The 21874-nt window shown below is 42.4% G+C and overlaps 1 protein-coding gene across 1 annotated transcript in view; it reads left to right on the forward strand.

Moving 5' to 3' along the window:
* The window catches only part of MEST, a 34311-nt gene extending 24524 nt beyond the window's left edge, over positions 1 to 9787 (forward strand). Inside the window, exons 8-12 of the mRNA XM_044276731.1 lie at positions 3934 to 4004; positions 5037 to 5138; positions 5576 to 5652; positions 6501 to 6564; positions 9390 to 9787. Coding sequence (XP_044132666.1) covers positions 3934 to 4004; positions 5037 to 5138; positions 5576 to 5652; positions 6501 to 6564; positions 9390 to 9507 — 432 coding nt within the window. The 3' untranslated portion in view covers positions 9508 to 9787. The remainder of the gene's footprint in view (positions 1 to 3933; positions 4005 to 5036; positions 5139 to 5575; positions 5653 to 6500; positions 6565 to 9389) is intronic.
* The last annotated feature ends 12087 nt before the right edge of the window (positions 9788 to 21874 follow it).

Consider the following 21874-nt stretch of genomic DNA (forward strand, 5'->3'; position numbering starts at 1 on the left):
TTTTATCAAGGGCAGGGTCAATGCAGCTAGCTATCAGGAGATTTTGGAGCACTTCATGCTTCCATCTGCTGAAAAGCTTTATGGAGATGAAGATTTCATTTTTCAGCACTTCCTGGCACCTGCTCACAGTGCCAAAACCACTGGTAAATGGTTTACTGACCATGGTATTACTGGGCTCAATTGGCCTGCCAACTCTCCTGACCTGAACCCCATAGAGAATCTGTGGGATATTGGGAAGAGAAAGTTGAGACACAAGACCCAACACTCTGGATGAGCTTAAGGCCGCTATCGAAGCATCCTGGGCCTCCATAACACCTCAGCAGTGCCACAGGCTGATTGCCTCCATGCCACGCCGCATTGAAGCAGTCATTTCTGCAAAAGGATTCCCGACCAAGTATTGAGTGCATAACTGAACATAATTATTTGAAGGTTGACTTTTTTGGTATTAAAAACACTTTTCTTTTATTGGTCAGATGAAATATGCTAATTTTTTTAGATAGGAAATTTGGGTTTTCATGAGCTGTATGCCCAAATCATCAATATTAAAACAATAAAAGGCTTGAACTACTTCAGTTGGTGTGTAATGAATCTAAAATATATGAAAGTCTAATGTTTATCAGTACATTACAGAAAATAATGAACTTTATCACAATATGCTAATTTTTTGAGAAGGACCTGTATAACGCTATTTGATCAGTCTAATATGCTCAAATGTGGTGACAGACTCCCTTTAAATAATGGCTGAAATCTACGGCATCTCGGAGCTGCAGTACATTTCAGTCTACCGCACAGACTGCCAGAAGAGGCATTTAATTTATCATGAGGCCTTCTCATAAATTAGAAGCCTGCCTTGGCAACGCAGGCCTTATCAAGGCTGGAGCAGCATACATCTGTCTTGATAAATCAGGGGCTATATGTTCTATAAGTAGAGGTACTGTACACTTTGTCATCCACAGCCAACCCCTCTCAGAACCTGTCACCACCAAGTGCACTGCACTCTGCAGGCAGCATTTGATAGAGCAGGTGGAGATTGATATATACATTTGTGGAAAAAGATTCAGCAAAACTTATATATATTGAAATGTCTGCTCTTTCAGAGTTCATTTGTACACTGGGGCCATCTTATTAATGACTGACAGCTATGTGTACACACTTAAGGGTATATTAGACACCCCGATCACGCAGGTGATTGTCAGGACGGAAATGTTCCCTCCCTACACAAAATGGGGAAGAGCGATAGCTATGCCATCGCTCGTCCCCATGCTGTACAGTGGTTTGCCGGCGGCAGATTGGAATTAGACAGCACGATCTGCCACCAGCAAATCCAGATCTTTCAACATGCTGAAAGATCTGGATTGCCTGATGAACAAGCATTTGCTTGTTCATTGTGCAATCGGTGGTAGTATTACACTGCAAGATGATCGCCAATGAGTGTTCACGGGCAGAAAATCTGCCCATCTAAGGCTACTTTCACACTAGCGTTTCTATTTTCCAGTATTGAGATCCGTCATAGGGTCTCAATACCGGAAAAGAAACGCTTCAGTTTTGTCCCAATTCATTGTCAATGGAGACAGAACGTAACTAAACAGAACGGAGTGCATCAGAATGCATTTCGTTACGTTTGGTTGCGTTCTCATACCGGAGAGCATGCTGCGGTTTTCTTTCCATCATGGGATGCGGAGAAAGACGGATTAATTTTCTCTGACACAATAGAAAACTGATCCGTCCCCCATTGACTTTCAATAGAGTTCATGACGGATCCGTCTTGGCTATGTTAAAGATAATACAACCGGATCCGTTCATAACGGATGCAGATGGTTGTATTACCAGTAACGGGAGCTTTTTGGCTGAATCCTGCCGGATCAAACGCTAGTGTGAAAGTAGCCTATTACACCCTTTGCACAGAGAATACCAACTGTCACTGATGACAGTCAAATGCACTGTCTTCACCTCAGAAAGAGCAGATTAAATTGTATAAAATTAAAAATTTTATTGACTCTTTTCCGACAAGACTACCATATACAGTTGCAAGAAAAAGTATGTGAACCCTTTAGAATTATATGGATTTCTGCACAAATTGGTCATACAATGTGATCTGATCTTAATCTAAGTCACAACAGTAGAGAATCACAGTCTGCTTAAACTAATAACACACAAATAATTAAATGTTACCATGTTTTTATAGAACAAACCATGCAAACATTCACAGTGCAGGTTAAAAAAGTATGTGAACCCTTGGATTTAATAACTGGTTGAACCTCCTTTGGCAACAATAACTTCAACCAAACGTTTCCTGTAGTTGCAGATCAGACGTGCACAACGGTCAGGAGTAATTCTTGACCATTCCTCTTTACAGAACTGTTTCAGTTCAGCAATAGTCTTGGGATGTCTGGTGTGAATCGCTTTCTTGAGGTCATGCAATAGGTTGAGGTCAGGTCGAGTTGAGGTCAGGACTCTGACTGGGCCACTCCAGAAGGCATATTTTCTTCTGTTTAAGCCATTCTGTTGTTGATTTACTTCTATGCTTTGGGTCGTTGTCCTGTTGCAACACTCATCTTCTGTTGAGCTTCAGCTGGTAGACAGATAGCCTTAAGTTGTCCTGCAAAATGTCTTGATAAACTTGGGAATTCATTTTTCATTCGATGATGGCAAGCTGTCCAGACCCTGATGCAGCAAAACAGCCCCAAACCATGATGCCCCCACCACCATACTTCACAGTTGGGATGAGATTTTGATGTTGGTGTGCTGTGCCTCTTTTTCTCCACACATAGTGTTGTGTGTTTCTTCCAAACAACTGAACTTTGGTTTCATCTGTCCACAGAATATTTTGGCAGTACTGATGTGAAACATCCAGGTGCTCTTGTGCAAACTGTAAACGTGCAGCAATGTTTTTTTTGGACAGCAGTGGCTTCCTCTGTGGTATCCTCCCATGAAATCCATTCTTGTTTAGTGTTTTACGTATCGTAGATTCGCTAACAGAGATGTTAGCATATGCCAGAAACTTTTGTAAGTCTTTAGCTGACACTCTAGGATTCTCCTTCACCTCATTGAGCAGTCTGCGCTGTGCTCTTGCAGTCATCTTTACAGGATGGCCACTCCTAAGGAGAGTAGCAGCAGTGCTGAACTTTCTCCATCTATAGACAATTTGTCTTACCGTGGATTGATGAACAGCAAGGCTTTTGGAGATACTTTTATAACCTATTCCAGCTTTATGCAAGTCAACAATTCTTAATCGTAGGTCTTCTGAGAGCTCTTTTGTGCGAGGCATCATTCACATCAGGCAATGCTTCTTGTGAAAAGCAAACCCAGAACTGGTGTGTGTTTTTTATAGGGCAGGGCAGCTGTAACCAACACCTCCAATCTCATCTCATTGATTGGACTCTAGTTGGCTGACACCTCAATCCAATTAGCTCTTAGAGATGTCATTAGTCTAGGGGTTCACATACTTTTTCCACCTGCACTGTGAATGTTTACATGGTGTGTCCAATAAAAACATGGTAACCTTTAATTCTTTGTGTGTTATTAGTTTAAGCAGACTGTGATTGTCTATTGTTGTGACTTAGATGAAGATCAGATCACATTTTATGACCAATTTATGCAGAAATCCATATCATTACAAAGGGTTCACATACTTTTTCTTGCAACTGTATATCAAGTGGCTCGTCTCCTTCTCCATAACATGCTGCCTGCAGATTCAACTGCATTTTGTGCTGACAGGTTATCTTTAGTAGGAGCCATGCAAATCAAAAACATCTATCTGAATTTAGGCCAACACTGTGATTATGCTTCTTGCTAAAGTCTGTATTTCAGTAGTAGAAGGGTTTGGAAACTTACAATGATTTAGGCGGGATCTAAAGATTTTTGAAGTAACATTCAGGTCACTCGGGCTGTTCAGTCTTAAATTATAGCAAATATTTCTTTCCCTACCAACAGCTGCTGAAAGATGGTGGGATTTTTTCACCAATACTAACTAGACTGATGAACTTTTACTTCTTTAGCAAAGGGTAAGTAAATTAAAGATTTATATAATAAAAAAATATATATATTCCAGCCTGGCCAAGCTGAATGGGTGTTGTGTTCACAGAAGTATAGTAATGAAGCATAAGATATGGAAATGAAATATCATCATATTGGTTTTATATTTACTCTGCATCTCCCTTTGGCTACATGCACACGACCGTATGTGTTTTGTGGCCCGCAGATTGCGGATCCAAAAAAAAATAAAAAATGGATGACATCCGTATGCCATTAGTTTTTTTTTCTTTTTTGCGGATCAATTGTAACAATGCCTAAAATGGACAAGAACAGGACATGTTATATATTTTTTTGCGGGGCTACAAAACGGACATATGGATGCGGATAGCACACGGTGTGCTGTCTGCATTTTTTGCAGACCCATTGAAATGAATGGGTCCACATCCTATCCGCAAAAAAAACCTGAACGGACACGGAAACAAAATACGTTCGTGTGCATGAGGCCTTTCTGGTTACTTCAGTGGTGCTGGTCATGGCTGCATTCTCTTCCTTCTCCCACACTTTGAAGGTCAAATTTTGTTATTGGGCAATACAGGGTGAAAAATGACATAGCCGTCCTCTGAGGAAACAAATATTAGAAGTGTGGTAAATTGCACATTTTTAATGTAATATATTTGTAGGGGCTCGTGCACACAAACTTATTTTTGGTCCGCATCCAATACGTGTTTTTTTGCCGGTCGGATGTGGATGCATTTACTTCAGTGGACCCGCAAAAGATGCAGACAACACACCTGTGTGCTATCTGTTTGTCCGTTCCTCAGCCACACAAAAAATAGAGGATGTCCCATTCTTGTCTGTTTTATGGACTAGGATAGGACAGTTTTATAGAGGGCAGGACGTTCCGTTCCACAAAATGCGGAATGCACACGTCTGGTATCTGTGTTTTGCAAAAACAGCAACAGCTATGTGCATGAGCCCTAAAACAAATCTATGACATAGAAATTTTAATCATCAGATTTATTGTGTTGCCTGACCACGATTTCCTGCTTTTGTATCGGCAGTATCGGTGAGGTATTTGGACCTTATACTCAGCCTTCAGACACTGAATACTGGGATATGTGGACTGCCCTCAGGATCAACGATGGCAATCTAGTAGTAGACAGGTAAAGCATAGTAAACTTACTTGACATTGCATTTGTTTTCTATTAGCCCTACACCAAAGCTGTGCATTTCACACACTTACACCAGTGCTGCTGGTTCTCCTGGAAAGTTCAGTAGGCCTCCCAGAAGAACAGGCTGTTCTGCAAAGCCAAGTGACTGCTTCTCAAAGCCAAGTCAAAGGTTGTGCATGTGAAAATTTAACAATTTAGCTTGTGAAGTTTAGTGTATTTAGGGGGGCATTTAACAATTTTCCGCTTAGTGTGCCACCCACAAGTTGTGCTTGAAAGAGATTTCTCAAAATAGGCAAGTATGGATTACATGTACCAGATCAAATGAAGTCATAGTTTCATTTAACATGTACTACATGGTCTTATTAGTTGTTTGATTTAAAGGGATATCCAAAGTATATATTTTTTTATAACCTCAATTTGGCGCTTAGTATTTTACAGTATATAAACCAGCGCAGAAAGTACAGAGAACGCTGGGTGGGAGCTTTGACCAATTCATCGGTTCCATGTGAGTATTCCTTCTTTGTTCTACGAACAGGGCAACTTTCTCTTGACAAAACAAACAAACCTAGATGCCATAATAACAGTAGAAGATAAGACGGTGAAGTATATTTAGAAATCTGTCAGAAAGCCTGATAATACAGCACTTGTTTCCTGTACCAAACTGGAATATCACAAGCTGCCGCAAGCCGGTCTGAAAACAAATGCGGTCACCGGGAGGAGGCAGTTCCGAGAACAGCCCAATTAAGGCTGCCGGTGGCTGTTCTCGGAACTGCCTGCTCTTGCTGACCACACTTGTTTTCAGACCGGCTCGCGCACAGGTAGGGGCTTACCTGTGCCTCGCCGGACTTGTGAAAAAAGATGGCAGCCCGCATATGTTCGCGGGTGAACAATGCGAACTGGCCATCACTGATCACGAGACCAGCATTATCAGAAAAGTGCAAAATTTACTCCACTTTTCTTCTTAGAAGTACCAGTTATATTATTGCTCTCCATGCACAGGGTCATCTTTATTGTAGCCTTTCATTTCTATATCGGCCATTTTTTTGCAGTCATAATATGGGCTTATTACAGCCACCATTTACAGCCCCCCCATGGTGCTACTGAACTACAAATGCATCTTATGGAAATCTGCAGCTGCCAAAATCAAATTTACCTGAATAGGGCTGTTCTGGATGAGGGTGGAGTTGGCCACGGCCATAGAGTAGCATTGTCTTGAGCTACTTGGGAGTCAGAAAAAAAACTACAGATTTCAATTTATCACACAATAATAATTTGTGGACCTGTTTCTCAAATGTAACATCATCAATCATTTACAAAATTGTTTACTTTACAATTTGCTTTCTGTATCCATAGTGCATTTAATTTATGGACCACTGGATCCAGTCAATCCCCATCCTGAATTCTTGGATCAATACAAGTGAGTCCAACTACTTTTTAATTATAAACCACATCATATACAGCTCCATTCTATAACATAGGTGAGCATCAGGGGTTCAGGGGTTAAGGGGTTGTGTCACTTCAGCAAATGGCATTAATCATGTAGACAAAGGTAATACAAGGCACTTACTAATGTACTGTGATTGTCCATATTGCTTCCTTTGCTGGCTGGATTAATTTTTCCATCACATTGTTGACTTTTCGTATCCAGGGGTTACGACCACCCTGCAATCCGGCAGCGGTGGCTGTGCTTGCACAATATAGGAAAAAGAGCCGGCCTATGCACACTGCCATTGTCCAGGCCACCAGAGAGGCCAGTGCTTTTTCCTATAGTGTGCAAGCACGACCACCGCTCTTGAATTGCAGGGTGGCCGAAACCATGGAAACTAGCAGTGCATAATGTGATGGAATAATTAATCCAGCCAGCAAAGGGAACAATATGGACAATCACAATACATTAGTTAGGCTACTTTCACACTACAGTTTTTTGCGGATCAGTCATGGATCTGCAAAAACGCTTCCGTTACAATACAACAATACAACCGCATGCATCAGTCATGAACGGATCCGGTTGTATTATGTCTTCTATAGCCATGACGGATCCGTCTTGAACACCATTGAAATTCAATGGGGGACGGATCCATTTTCTATTGTGTCAGAGAAAACTGATCCGTCCACATTGACTTACATTGTGTGCCAGGATGGATCTGTTTGGCTCCGCTTCGTCAGGCAGACAGAAAAACGCTGCAGGCAGGGTTTTGGTGTCCGCCTCCAAAGCAGAATGGAGACTGAACGGAGGCAAACTGATGCATTCTGAGCGGATCCTTTTTCTTTCAGAATGCATTAGGGCAAAACTGATCTGTTTTGGACCGCTTGACAGAGCCCATGACGGATCTCACAAACGGAAAGCCAAAACACGAGTGTGAAAGTAGCCTAAATGCCTTGTATTACCTTTCTCTACATGATAAATGCCATTTGCTGAAGTGACACAACTCCTTTAACACTACAGTACACACGGAAATTCTAGATTTGGAATTTACATCAGTATTACAAAGCCCCCAACTCGATAGCAAAATTCATAGGCTAAATAGTCTGACATGTTTTGTGTGGAAGCGTTAACTGGCTTGCATAGAAGCCTGATCTCAACACCCTCAAACTTCATTGGAGTGAACTGAAACGGTGAAAGACAGAGAACCCGACATTTTGTCAGGGTTTCCAACATCCTCTTCAGATATTTTTTTCTTTAAACTAAACGAAAAATCATTGATGATTTTACAGGCATACACCACATCCAAATGCCCCAGGTGATTTTTAATTTTTTTTTTTTAACTCCTCGACAACCCCTTTAATACAGTTCCCTTCATGAGACTTCTTAAAGAAGGTATATGATGTAAATTGTAGTGAAGGTAATATTCTTACTGGTATCTGTATTTGTGAGTTATAACCTCCCTTCTGATACTCAGCTGTGTCATGTGACTAAGGCCCCATGCACACGGCTGTGTTTCACAGCCGTGTGCGGGCCGTGGAACCGCGGCCTGGATCTCTCCTGAGAGCAGGAGCGCACGCAGATCATACCAGTGTATTACTGTATTGCGGCGGCGGCAGCAGGGAGCGCACGGCGTCATAGCAACCAGTGACGCCGTGCGCTCCTGCTCTCAGGAGGGATCCAGGCCGCGGTTCCACAGCCCGCACACGGCTGTGAAACACGGCCGTGTGCATGGGGCCTAACACTCTGCCTCTCCAACTGACAAAGGACAGGAAGTCAGTTACTTCTCTATTCATTCATATGAGATAGAGGCCTCATGCACACGACCGTATGTATTTAGCAGTCCGTAAAAAAATACGGACATCAGTGTGCATTCTGTATTTTGCGGAACGGAACAGCTGGCCCCTAATAGAACAGTCCTATCCTTGTCCGTAATGCAGACAATAATAGGAAATGTTCTATTTTTTGGGGGGGGAACGGAAGTATGGACATACGGAGTAGCACACGGAGTAGCTTCCGTTTTTTCTTTGCGGACCTATTGAAATTAAATGGTTCTGCATACGGTCCTTAAAAAAAAAAGGTACAGACAGGGAAAGAAAATAAGTCCATGTGCATGAGCCCTGAGAGTAAGGATCCCATAGGAATACACAGAGAAACTGGCTTCCTGTCTACACGTTAGATGTAGAGAGTCAGAATGTTGGTCACATTAAACAGTACAAATTAATTTATGAAGTTATTACCCGAACAAAGCAATAACTTCGGCTCATCTGAGCCAATACATTCTAATACTGTACGGAGTGCTCAACATTGCACAGAAGCCGGATCTCAACACCCTCAAACTCCATTGGAGTGAACTCGAAGGAGTTCTGCAGTTTTTTTAAACTGATGATCTATCCAGAGGATAGATAGTCAACATCTGATCGTCGGGGGTCCGACACCCGGGACCCCTGCTGATCAGCTGTTTGAGAAGGCAGCGGCGCTGGCAGTAGTGCAGCGGCCTTCTTGCTGTTGACCGCAGGCCCAGTGACTAGTATCAATGGCCTGGGCGGGGCTAATCTCCATTCAAGTGAACAGAGCTTAGCCCCGCCCAGGCCATTGATACTATTCGTGACGTCACTGGGCCTGTGGTAAAGGGCAAAACCAGCACCGCTGCCCTCTCAAACAGCTGATCGGCAGGGGTCCCGGGTGTCGGACCCCCACCATTCAGATGCTGATGATCTATCCAGAGGATAGATCATCAGTTTAAAAAAAACTGCAGAACCCCTTTAACTGAAAGTTTAGGATTATATAAGCTCTAAAAGCTTTTATTTTCCATGTAGGAAACTTATTCCCAAGTCAACCTTTACTGTACTGGATGATCACATCAGTCACTACCCTCAGCTGGAGGACCCCACTGGATTCCTGAATGCTTATCTAAACTTTATCAATTCATTTTGAGCCACAAAGAACAAGTTCATTTGGTGTCTATTTCATTCTGTGTGAATATGGAGCTCTGTTAAAGCAATAACAAGTTTAAGTAAAGTTTTCTACACAATGGGCTCCTGACTTGCTCTGGACTAAAACACCAGCAGTGACCCCAGCCAGACATGTCTCAGGGATAGTCTTTAACACTGTATGTACCTACAATATATTTTTAACTCACTAAGTGTTTTATGTTATCCCTGGCGTCAGTATTGGAGAAATTGCATGTTCCGAATCCAATCAGTATTTTAAAAGCCACTGTCATTTGTGATGATTACAGACAGTATAGCTGTTGGGAATGCCAGCACAGGGATTTATTTTAAGCACATTAAGCCATATAGTGATTGCACCAAAAGCACTACAGTGTTTTCACCATTGTGAAAACACTGTAGCGATTCTGATCTTGTTTTAAAGATTAGACTGACAGCATTCAAACAAGATGTCTATAGCAGATTCCAATCCGGAGATATAAGCGGCTAAAGCAGCCCTCCCCTGATGCTGCTGCCCGAGCTCTGCAGACAGCCAACACTCTATGCTGCAAGCATCATGGTTACCTAGGCAACCCTGGCGCACTTCAGCTCCAGCAAGCCCTCAAGTGCTGAGGGGCCCTCTGGCCAGTGCATAAACAGTGATTGCGGACTATAAGGCCCCTTTTACACGGGCGTCGCGTGTGACGGCCTGACAAGATGCGGGTGTGTTGCGGGAAAATGCGCAATTTTTCCGCGTCCGTGCAAAGCGTTGTAATGCGTTTTGCACGCATGTGAGAAAAATCGGCATGTTTGGTACCCAGACCCGAACCTGGACTTCTTCACAAAAGTTCGGGTTTGGGTTAGGTGTTTTGTAGATTTGATTATTTTCCCTTATAACATGGTGATAAGGGAAAATAATAGCATTCTTAATACAGAATGCTTACTAAAATGTCCATTGAGGGGTTAAAAATAATAAACAAATTTAACTCACCCCATCCACTTAATCGCGTAGCGGATCTCCTCTTCTTTCTACTTTCTTCAGGACCTGGCTAAAGGACCTTTGATGACGTCACTGCGCTCATCACATGGTCCATCACCATGGTGATGGACCATGTGATGAGCGCAGTGACGTCACCACAGGTCCTTTTCATCAAAAAAGAAAGAAGACATGCCAGGCTGAGCGTTCAAGTGGAGTAAGGTGAGTTTATTAATTGTTTTTTATTTTTTAACCCCTCCATCACTATTTTACTAAGCATTCCGTATTAAGAATGCTATTATTTTCCCTTATAACCATGTTATAAGGGAAAATAATAAAGATCGGGTCCCCCATCCCGATAGTCTCCTAGCAGCCATGCGTGAAAATCACACCGCACCTGCACTTGGTTGCGGATGCTTGCGATTTTCACGCAGCCCCAATAACTTCTATGGGGCCTGCATTGCGTGAAAAGCGCACAGTATAGAGCATGCTGCGATTTTCACGCAACGCACCAGTGATGCGTGAAAATCACTGCTCATGTGCACAGCCCCATTGGAGTAAATAGGTCCGGATTCAGTGCGAGTGCAATGCGTTCACCTCACGCATTGCACCCGCACGGAATTTTTCTTGCTAAAAAGGGAGTCTTAGAAAAAAAGAGAAATAGCTACTGTATTTTTCGGACTGTGCGTGACAGGGTTTTCTTATCACTCTATATTGACACAGTTATCTTTACATTTTGTAGCGTCAAGATTAAATAAATTTTGTGTGTTTGGACTACCGCATTCTGTGCCATATCATTGCTAGAGCATGTTATACTCTTGTCATGCAAGATGTTTAAGACCAGAATACAGTGGCGATCAAAATTAGAGAACAACACACAATTTCCGAAATGTCAAGGTCATAGTGTAGGCCTATGTGCATATATCCTAACATGAGTAAAAAAAAAAAGCAGTATTTCAATATTATTTCATAAATTGTATTTATTCTAAAGCACAGAATTAAAATTTAAATAAGATAATTGAAAAAGAACACTGATCAAATTTTGAGAACACTTTCAGATACCTGCAAGTTATTGGTGTTAATCTGGGAACTGGTGGCAATTTCCTTAATGATCTGACAAACCCTATTTAACTGGCAGCCTAACTTTCCAGTTTTCACTGATTTGGCCAAAATGGTGTGCCTTTACAAAGGGACTGAAACCCTCCGGCAGCAGGTTGTCCAGGTGAAGGCCAAAGGGGTGACCCTATCAGCCATAACAAGAGCAGTTGGTCGTTCCAAGTCTGTGATTTCTAGAATATTGCATCTTTATAACATCACAAACGCATTCAAGTTCCCCAAGAAGGTTGGTCGCCCTTGAAAGACAAATGCAAGAGAAGACCGGATAATGCAGAGAATCTCCATGGGTAATAGTTTCAACACAGCAGCTGGAATTGCTCGCCAGTTCAGCACTGAACAGGGTAAGGATCTGTCTCATCATACAGTGTCTCCACGTTTAGAAGCATTTGGACCGAAAGCCCACTCTGCAGTGACCAATCCTCTCATTAGCAGAAAGAATCAAAAGCTTAGACTCATCTTTGCTGAGGAGCATGTTGTGTGGACAGAGGAGAAGTGGTCCAGAGTTTATTTTAGTGATGAAAGCAAGTTTAATTTATTTGGGTCTGATGGGAAACATTATGTTCATCGACAAACTGGGGAAAGACTGAACCCAAAGTGTGTAAAGAAGTCTGTGAAAGGTGGAGGAGGAAGTGTCATGGTTTGGGGAATGTTTTCTGCAGCAGAAGTTGGACCTCTCATACATACAGCTACATGGCAGAGTGAATGCACGTGTGTATCAGAACCACCTTCAACAACACATGGTGCCAGATTTATCATTAGCTCAAGTCAGAATAATGGAGTGAAAAAGTAGCAAATTTTTGCGCAATTGCTTAAACTGCGCAAACATTTGCGACTTTTATTGGCTCTGCACTATGCTTGCCAGTTTTCTGAAAGTGGGCATGTTTTCTTATGTAAATGAATCTCTAGACAGATTTACTATTGCGACCATTAAAAAAGTCGCAATAAAAAAATGCGCAATTTCACTCCAGTGAGGACTATGCTTATCTTATGCGACTTTTTAATAGAACATGCAACGTTTTTGTAAAAACGTGCGACTTTAGTAAAGCTGCTTACTGATGGATAATCTGCTACCGTCAAACCACATTTATTACAGTTTTAAAGGGCCGATCATAAATCTGACTTGGCTAAAACTGACTTTAGCCATATGTGAAAGTGGAGTGAGCTGTCAGAGTAATAATAAATCTGGCCCATGGTTCCTTCCTTGCGTTCATCACTCAATCAGCCAGCAATTTTCATGCAGGACAATGCCCCCTGTCACACAGCAAAACGGGTAAAGCAGTTCTTTGAAACTGAAAGCATTGAAACAATGAAATGGCCAGCCCAGAGTCCTGATCTAAACCCAATAGAAAACCTCTGGGAAATCCTTGGTGACAAAGTTATGGTCAAGTCCAATCAATGATAATGGAGGCAGCATGTCCGGTGAAAAAAATCCCTTTAATGGGAACTGCTTACATGAACAAACGTGTAAAAAAGGTTGTTACGTTTTGGCTAACACATAGCACTTGATGGTTTGATAAAGGCTATCTAAAAGATCCTGTTTAAAAAGTATAAGACACAGCCACATACACGGATGTGGCCAATTATTCATTAACTTAATTGCTCATAGTATCTCAAATGTGTGCATATACATACGCATTGTCTGTACAATAGTGTTCACCCATACAGAGCATAAGATCTAGTCGAGCACATACCTCTATGGTGCACGCTTCCAGCTCGTCCCTCGGCAGCCAGAGTGCATGTCTGGGGAGGAGGGGCCATTCACTCATGTGTCCAACGCTCGCCACTTGGTCGCCGGTTGACATGCCCAAGTGATCACCAGTGACGCCGGGTCTCCTCCCAATCCCCACATCGTTGCCAGGGACGCTCAGGGAGCCGTCCGCCCTCGTCCCTGCCGCCTGTACCGATGTCCTATTCAAAAGCGCCAGCAGTCATAACAGAGGGGGGCCAGTTCCTCAGTCAGGTGGACCATGAGGCAGTGTTTACTAAATAAAACAGTGCATATAAAATTAGTGACAAAAACATTTATCAATTAAAAAACACTATACAGGTTACAGATTCATATTAACGTCACTAGGGTCATCTATATGTTCCCCACATAGAACTCCAGATTTATCCCAAAAGGTTGGAGTGCCCTCAATTCGAAGATCCACTTCAGCTCCTTTTTACGTAGGATCCGATCCCTGTCACCCCCACGTCTCATTTTACCAACTGAATCGATGATTCGGAACCGAAGCTGGTTGACAGTGTCCACGTTCCCAAAAATGTTTTGCCACAGGCTTATCCAGTTGGGCCCTTCAAATTTTGCTCTTATGGGAATTGATCCGTTCTCGGGCTTCCATCGTGGTCTCGCCTATGTAGATGAGACCACATGGGCACGAGATCTACATGTGAAAAATTCCTTGATTTTGTAAGTTTTACCACTAGGGATGGGCAAAGGTATCTCCCTTTACCATGTTGCCACAGTTGCAACAACCAAGGCAGGGATAGCATCCAAGCTTCCTTGGCCCCAGATACCTTTGTCCATCACCCAGGGCATCCCCAACCTCTGTCTTTACCAACTTATCACGTAGGTTGGCACCTCTTTTATACGCCATCATGGGGAAACTCCCAAACGCAACAATCGCAGGTAACCCTTTCTGTAGAATATGCCACTCCTTGCGTATGATGCGTGCTATGTCTCCACTGAGGGCCCCATAAGTGGATACAAAGGGGTGACTGTTGTAACCTTCACAAAAATTTGGTTAGAATCTTTCTCTGTGCTACAGTCATTGCTGTTCTCTAATTATGATCATCAGTTTTAAAAAATAAATAAAGGTTTTATGTTGATATACTTTGTTTATTTTGGAAAACACTGTTCTAATGGCATGTACCCCTTACAAAAAAATCCTTCAAACGATGATCAATGTACATTATTTCTGAAAAAATCAAGTGTTCATAAATTGTTCTGTAATTTTGATCGCCACTGTATATAGGTTCAGACTTACCACTGTGCCTCATGTGGAATCAGCTAAGGCCCCTTTCACTTGAGCGAGTTTTCCCACGCAGTGCAATGCATTCATTTCAATGGGTCTGTGTACATGAGTGTTTTCTTTTTCACGCATCAGTTCTGTGTTGCGTGAAAATCGCAGCATGTTCTATATTCAGCGTTTTTTCACGCAGCCATGGCCCTATAGAAGTGAATGGGGCTTCAGTGAAAAACGCATTGCAGTCCGGGTCTAATGCATTTTTCACTGATGGTTTCTAGGAGATTTTCTTTGTAAATATTCAGTTTTTTTGCACGTGCGTGAAAACGCATCAAAATGCATTGCACCCTCGCGGGAAAAACAAAGCAATTGCAGACAAAACCGACTGATCTTGCAAAATGGTGCGAGTTTCACTGAACGCATCCGGACCTAATCCGTCACACTCGTGTGAAAGAGGCTTAAGGGCTGCATTTCCATGTAGAGTTTTTTAGTTTTTTTTAGAGGCATTTCTTGAAGCCTAAGCTAGGAATAGATCAGAAATGGAGGAGATCAAAAAAAAACGCCCAATTTTTTTTTTTGCCACAAGGAAAAGATTGTTTTAACCCCATATTGTGCTACTCCTGAGAAAATCAGTTTTCCACTCCAAAAAGTAAAAGACAAATGGGATATCTAGGTTCCCTTAGCTGCCACAGTTGAGAGTTTTTTGGAGGAGGATTTGAGGCAGATTTTCCTGCATGTTTTTTAGCCACAGCCAGAAGTGGACTCAGCAGGAAGTGTCCTTCCTTTATATTTCCAATTTTTTTCAAATCCACTTCTTACTTTGGTTCAAAAACCTGCATTCATGTGTGCGAACCAACCCTAAAACTGTATCAGCAAAAGCAATGAATTGAGACATCTCTGGTGAAGATTACATGTAATACTGGCCTCCAACTTTAACCATGCAGAGTGTACTTATACTGAGATTTTGCACTTTACCCTAGTACAACTCACCTAAAGGGTTGTTTCACCTCTAACATTGGTGGCATACTGCTAGGCCAACTCTGGAACCCATACCCATCTCTAGAACAAAGCACCCAAAGTTCAGAAGTCCCATAGATAAGAATGGAAATTCAAGGCAGCTAGGCTATTTTTGGCGCTCTTGTTGACTTTGGGAGCTCCGTTTTAGAGATGGACTCGCACATAGGGCCCATGCACACAAACTTATTTTCTTTCCATATCCATTCGTTTTTTTTTGCGGACTGTATGCGGAACCATTCATTTCAATGGTTCCGTGTGCATTCCGTTTCCGTATTTCCATTCCGCAAAAAAATAGAACATGTCCTATCATTGTCTGCATTACGGACAAGGATAGGACTGTTCTATTAGGGGCCAGCTGTTAAGTTCTGGACCGCAAAATACAAATGGTCGTGTGCATGAGCCCTTATCTGACATTGGCGGCATATCATAGCAATATGCCACCAATGTTGGAAGTGAGACAACCCCTTTAAAAAGTTTGACTACACAATGAAGGGTGGTGAAAGTAAACACTTACAGTTGTTACCTAAGGCTACCTGCACATGTGGTGGACTACATGCGGATTTTTGTGTGGAAAATATGTGATTACACTTACCGGTAATCTTTTTTCCTTGAGCCTGCCCCCTTGGATAGTGTCCGCCCCCTCCTCAGGACAGGAAACCACAACCACTTCAAAAGGAGGGATCAACCCCCTACACGCCAGTACTATTCCAAGAACTAAGGAAACACAAACGTCTCATAACAATAACAACTTTTCCATACCTATACATTATTTTTTTTTTTATAAATATATATTTATTTTATTTCTCTTTTTTTTTTTATATATAGGGAAGGGAATTAAGCGGGTGCTGTCATAGGCTCAAAGAAAGTGTAATCGCATATTTCCCCCCTCGCCTATGACAGCACCCTTGGATCTATAAGCGAGATCAGATTAGGGAGAGACAACTGCCTGAGGGACCTTATGTCCAAATACTAGACCCTCATTAGAGGGTAACTGAAGCCTGTAATGCTTAAAAAATGTGTGAGGAGAAATCCAGGTGGCAGCTCTACAAATTTGCTCTATGGAGGCAGAGGCCCTTTCTGCCCAGGACGTGGAGAAGGCTGAAATCTCACTCACTCTCCTAGCTGATGTAATAGCTAGTAAAAAAGGCCAATTGTAGTGTTAAAACCTTTCTGGAGATTTCCTGAATGGTTTCAAAGGGATCTGACGTAAGGGCAGAAAGTACCAGGCTTAGATCCCATGGAGGAATATTAAACTTATGGACTGGAGCTAACTTTGAGACTGCCGTTATAATTTTTTTTTATCCAAGGGTGCTCAGCCAGCTTGAACTCAAAGAGCACTTAAGGCTGAAATTTGTACCTAATTAAAGTACTAGGCCTAAGCTTCCTCCTCCAACCTTCCTGTAGAAAATCTAACACTAGAGGTAAATCGGGCGCTTTCAGTACATTTATTGGTTTATTAGCAAAAATACAAAAGGCCCTCCAAACACATAAGTAGATCTTGGACGTAACTCTCTTACGACTTGCCAATAGAGTGTTTACTATACCAAATGTGGTGCCAATATTCAAAAAGGGTCCAAAAACAGAGCCTGGAAACTATAGGCCGGTAAGTTTAACATCTGTTGTGGGTAAACTGTTTGAAGGTTTTCTGAGGGATGCTATGTTAGAGCATCTTAACGGAAATAAGCAAATAACGCCATATCAGCATGGCTTCGTGAGGGATCGGTCATGTCAAACTAATTTAATCAGTTTCTATGAGGAGGTAAGTTCTAGACTTGACGGCGGCGAATCAATGGATGTCGTGTATCTGGACTTCTCCAAAGCATTTGACACTGTACCACATAAAAGGTTAGTATATAAAATGAGAATGCTCGGACTGGGAGAAAACGTCTGTAAGTGGGTAAGTAACTGGCTCAATGATAGAAAACAGAGGGTGGTTATTAACGGTACACACTCAGATTGGGTCACTGTCACTAGTGGAGTACCTCAGGGGTCAGTATTGGGCCCTATTCTCTTCAATATATTTATTAATGATCTTGTAGAAGGCTTGCATAGTAAAATATCAATTTTCGCAGATGACACTAAACTGTGTAAAGTAATTAACACTGAAGAGGACAGTATACTACTACAGAGGAATCTGGATAGATTGGAGGCTTGGGCAGATAAGGTTTAACACTGACAAATGTAAGGTTATGCACATGGGAAGGAATAATGCCACCAGTACATACTAAATGGTAAAACACTCGGTAACACTGACATGGAAAAGGATCTAGGAATTTTAATAAACAGCAAACTAAGCTGCAAAAAAACAGTGTCAGGCAGCTGCTGCCAAGGCCAATAAGATAATGGGTTGCATCAAAAGGGGCATAGATGCCCGTGATGAGAACATAGTCCTACCACTTTACAAATCATTAGTCAGACCACACATGGAGTACTGTGTACAGTTCTGGGCTCCTGTGAACAAAGCAGACATAGCAGAGCTGGAGAAGGTCCAGAGGAGGGCAACTAAAGTAATAACTGGAATGGGGCAACTACAGTACCCTGAAAGATTATCAAAATTAGGGCTATTCACTTTAGAAAAAAGACGACTGAGAGGAGATCTAATTAATATGTATAAATTTATCAGGGGACAGTACAGAGATCTATTCATTCTCAGGACTGTGACGAGGGGACATCCTCTGCGTCTGGAGGAAAGAAGGTTTGTACACAAACATAGAAGAGGATTCTTTCCGGTAAGAGCAGTGAGACTATGGAACTCTCTGCCTGAGGAGGTGGTGATGGTGAGTACAATAAAGAAATTCAAGAGGAGCCTGGATGTATTTCTGGAGCGTAATAATATCACAGGCTATAGCTACTAGAGAGGGGTCGTTGATCCAGGGAGTTATTCTGATGCCTGATTGGAGTCGGGAAGGAATTTTTTATTCCCCTAAAATGAGGAAAATTGGCTTCTACCTCACAGTTTTTTTTTTGCCTTCCTCTGGATCAACCTGCAGGATGACGGGCCGAACTGGATGGACAAATGTCTTTTTTCGGCCTTATGTACTATGTTACTACCTCCTCTGACAACCCTTTCTTCCTTAAAACCCGCCTTTCAAAAGCCAGGCAGTCAAATGAAGATTCTCTACCGCTGAGTGAAGGATGGGACCCTGAGCTAGAAGTCCCGGGAAGACTAGAAGAACCCAAGGGGAGGCAACTGACATTCTGCAGAGCCAGGAAAGCCAAACCCTCCTGGGCCAGAAGGGTGATGACTAGAGCAGTCTCCTCCCTTATCTTTTTCAGGACTCTTGGCAACAATTTTAATGGGGGAAAAGCATAAAGAAGTTCCTCTCTCCATGACTGAGCTAGAGCATCCACCGCTGCTGGATGCTCTTCTGGAAAAAGAGAGAACCACCTCTTTACCTTCCTGTTGTTCTTGGTGGCAAAGAGGTCTGTCACTGGAAGACCCCATAAGGCAACTATCCTGTTTAATATCTGCTGGTCCAAAGACCATTCTTCTTGACGCAGACTATGGCAGCTTAAGAAGTCTGTCGTCACATTGTCCCTTCCTCTCAGATGTACTGCAGAAATTGACAAAAGAGAATCTTTTGACTGAGGGACATTAGACTAGGGGATATGGTACCTCCCTGTCTGTTGATGTATGCCAGGCATGTCCAAACTGCGGCCCTCCAGCTGTTCCAAAACTACAACTCCCAGCATGCCTGGATAGCTTACAGCTATTAGGGCATGCTGGGAGTTGTAGTTTTGCAACAGCTGGAGGGCTGCAGTTTGGACATGCCTGATGTATGCCACTGCAGTCATGCTGTATGAATAAATCTTTACATTCCTGCCTCTTATTACTTGGAGACTCCTTCAAGGCTATCCAGATGGCATATAGCTCCCTGAAATTGTGAGATTGGGACTGAATTTCTGGATCCCAAGATCCCTGAAGAAGAAGGGATTCTATATGGGCCCCCCCATCTGTAAGGACTTGCATGAAATCTGTTCTTCCAGCTGTGTGAATGTCTGAGAGAGAAGAAGAAAGTCGTTTAGATATGGGATAACAACCAAATCCTCCCTCAAATAGGCCATCATTTCTGCTATAATCTTTGTGAATACTCTGGGGGCCTGGGACAACCTCAAGGGGAGCGCCCAAAATTGCACATGCAGGACCCTGTCCTCTAACTAAACCGCTACCCTTAGGTACTTTTGGCGACTGGCATGTATAGGGACATGGTAGTAGGCATCCCTGAGATCCAGGGACGCCATAAAACAATTTGGAAACAGATTTAAAATCACTGACTTGATCATTTCCAACGAAATCTCTCGTATACTAGAAATTGGTTCAGAAGTTTCAAATGTATTATTGTACGATAGGAGTTGTTCGGCTTCTTTACAAAAAAGAAGGTTGAATAAAATCCTTTTGCTCTTTCTTGCACTGTGACTTCCAACAGAACATTCCTTTCTAATAAGGAAGATACCTCTGAGACTATGGCTGCCGGTTTCTGAGGACTTGAGCAATAATCTGTTATAACAAATCTTTCTGGCGGCAATCTCTGAAAATGTATCCTGTAACCTTCCCTTAGGATGGATATTATCCATGCGCTGTTTGTTATTTTTTGCCACTGTTCTGCGAAGTGAGAAAGCTGACCGCCTACCGGGGTCCTGGCGTCATTGTGGCTGCTTTTTTGAGGCCACTGCTCCAGAAAAAAAAAGATATCCCTTAGACCTTCTGGTAGTACCTGAAGTCTGCCTAGACACCTCCTTTCTCCTATAACCACCCCTATTTGTCTGAGAACGGGTCTCTTAGGTTAGGAGGTTGTTGACTTGTGGAAGGGAACTCCTTTCTGTCTGAGGCCTTCTCAACACGCCCGCAGAGGTCCGCGCGTCCGGGAGGCATGCGAACCTTCCGAACCGAGAAGGGACCTGAGCGGGAGGAAGAGTCAGAGGCTCAGTCTCTGCAGCGGCTTCCACAGAAGTCTTACGCCGCCGGGTAAGCCCTCAACTCAAATTTCTCGTGGCTGATATATCCAACCTTGTCCCTTACGACAGGAAACAGAACTGGCGTGTAGGGGGTTGATTCCTCCTTTTGAAGTGGTTGTGGTTTCCTGTCCTGAGGAGGGGGCAGACACTATCCAAGGGTGGTGTCATAGGCGAGGGGGGAAAACTGCAATGTAATACAATCCCCGCAAAGTGAATGATGAGAGTGAATTGTTTGGTACATGCGGAAATTGACTTGACGTGCAGATTTTAAAATGTCAAATTGTTTGTAAGTCTACAATGGGGTTGTTGGCATAAACAGAAAAATCACATAAAATAAAATAGGATAAAAACTATGCCAAAACTGTGATAAATAAGTGCAGATTTGTGTGCGGTTTTGGTGCGAATTTCAAGCATACAAATATACCCTAAGCCAGCATGGTTAGTGCTCCTGGCCATCTTACTCCTGTCGATACCAATCCTGCAGGATTTTCTTTAACATGTCAGGGTACATCCACATGGGATTAACATGTGGAAGATAGTAGCTGCAAAGTGGATGAGATTCAAACAAACCTTATCCAAATTCTGCTTAACAAATCTGCAGCTTAAACTGACCTGTGGTGCAGATTTAAAATCCTCAGTGTGTCAATTTATGCTGTGTATTTCCATCTAGGATTTCACAATTTGCAATGCACGTAACACAGAAATGCAGCAGAAATTCTTCCCCATTGTATGAGATTCATATACAGCCAATAGTATATTATCGGTAAGGCCTCATGCACACAAACGTATTTTGTTTCAGTGTTTGTACCATTCTTTTATTTTTTTTGCAGATAGGATGCGGACCCATTCATTTCAATGGGTCCGAAGAAAATGCGGACAGCACATCGTGTTCCATCTGCATCCGTATGTCCGTTCCGTAGCCCCGCAAAAATAATAGAACATGTCCTATTCTCGTCCGTTTTAGGCATTGTTACAATGAATCTGCAAAAAACAAACAAAAAAAACCCCAAGAAAACGGAGGGCATACGGATTTCATCCGTTTTTTTGTGTAGACCACAAAACACATACGGTCGTGTGCATGTAGCCTTAGGATGTATTCCAGGCAGATCCAATAGAGAACACACATGACTGGTAACATTCACATTTATTCTGACAATAAAGCTGTAGGGTATTTATACAAGGCAAACCAAGGTCTTACATGTATGAAATAATTATTAACAATTTGTTATAGAACCTAATTACATATTTTAACTTTTTAAAATAATACATTTTTAAAACTCAAATTTTGTCAGGTCTCCAGGTGATTTCAGTTTTAAACCATGTCTATTTTTTATTTTTTTCAAGTA

Source organism: Bufo gargarizans, chromosome 2 (genome assembly GCF_014858855.1).
Source record: "Bufo gargarizans isolate SCDJY-AF-19 chromosome 2, ASM1485885v1, whole genome shotgun sequence".
Taxonomy (NCBI): Eukaryota; Metazoa; Chordata; class Amphibia; order Anura; family Bufonidae; genus Bufo; species Bufo gargarizans.